Here is a 1,205-nt window from a genome sequence, read left to right as displayed (position 1 = left end):
AACCTTTCCAAGCTCACTAGTGAGCAGTGTTGGATAAAATAACACGACTTCAAAGGATAAATACCACCTGCAATGTCTAATGTAGATAATTTTAAATCTTTTTTCGGGGACCCATGACTTGAAAACTTTACTGGATATATACTGCTGCAAATTTTAGCTGCTGAAATGTCCACATTTGACAACTCTGACCAAAATGTAATTCTGACCTTTTGATACAGACAAGAACTGAGAAATTGATATGGAAAGACATCAACAGCTCATTTGTCCATGAATGAATTCTTTTTCAATGTTGCATTCAAGCTGATCGTGAAATGGAGCTAATTCGGCAAAATCTTTTCGGTTAGTATGAACACAGCTTCGTGTAAAATACTTCAGTTGTAAGCTGCCATCATAAATACAGGATTCGTGGCAAAGAACATAGAGAAACTGAGATGTTAAGATTGGTAGAATTGGCTTCAAATTAAAAACACGTAAATATTAAAATTACATGATGTTAAGTGTTAAAAACAAAGAACGAAGTATATTGCTTTCTATCCTTAGTCATCCTTAGTCCAAAATTGCTGCAGAGGCTACTTCAGTTACGTAGGAGTTCTGAGCTGTGCTATATTTGGTATCCGTCATAAGAACTACATGCTTAAAATGAGACCTGTGAAGACTTCTTCACTGCATGGAATTGTGAGACCACCCATAGAATGATCAAATCCGAACTCTTCTTCAGCTTGACTTAACAAGTTCTGGAATGAAGGATGCTTCAAATATGAAATCGGAACGGTAAATCGCTTTTTTTGAGTTTCTCCAACATAAAATGCTAAGTGGCCTTTAGGCACATTAGAAGTATCCTCTGACAAGAGAATTCGCTTCAGAATTTGTTTAGCATTGACAATTCCAGGCAAGCGGATACCCATTTTGAAATTCTTTTGAAGGTATTGAATTAAGCTGAATGATGTTTAAGACTTACAAAGCAGAGAAGAGGTTGCACTGGATTGCAATCTTTGGTAGAAGGTATATATAGGGCCACAACTCTGTTGCAACAGGGCCCCTTATGGCCAGATGCCCCAAGGAATCACATGGTTTTGCCTCCTAACTAGCAATAGAATTTTGATAGATTTCATTCCTTTTCTTTTCCTTACAATTCATTTTGGCCTACCACTCAACAAACTTAGAAAGCATTATATCATGGCCTGCTTGTTAAGACACATGCCCAG

General features: G+C 37.1%; 1 protein-coding gene across 1 annotated transcript; it reads right to left on the bottom strand.

The window, feature by feature from the left end:
• Positions 1 to 321: 321 nt before the first annotated feature.
• Positions 322 to 959, bottom strand: LOC133699057 (auxin-induced protein 15A-like). Its single transcript, XM_062122186.1, has one exon. It carries the CDS (start codon positions 903 to 905, stop codon positions 627 to 629), a length of 279 nt encoding a protein of 92 aa, XP_061978170.1. The 5' UTR covers positions 906 to 959; the 3' UTR covers positions 322 to 626.
• Between the last annotated feature and the right edge of the window lie 246 nt (positions 960 to 1,205).

Source organism: Populus nigra, chromosome 7, assembly GCF_951802175.1.
Source record: "Populus nigra chromosome 7, ddPopNigr1.1, whole genome shotgun sequence".
Taxonomy (NCBI): domain Eukaryota; kingdom Viridiplantae; phylum Streptophyta; class Magnoliopsida; order Malpighiales; family Salicaceae; genus Populus; species Populus nigra.
The sequence above is the reverse complement of the archived record's forward strand: the minus strand, read 5'-3'. Positions and strand labels throughout refer to the sequence as shown.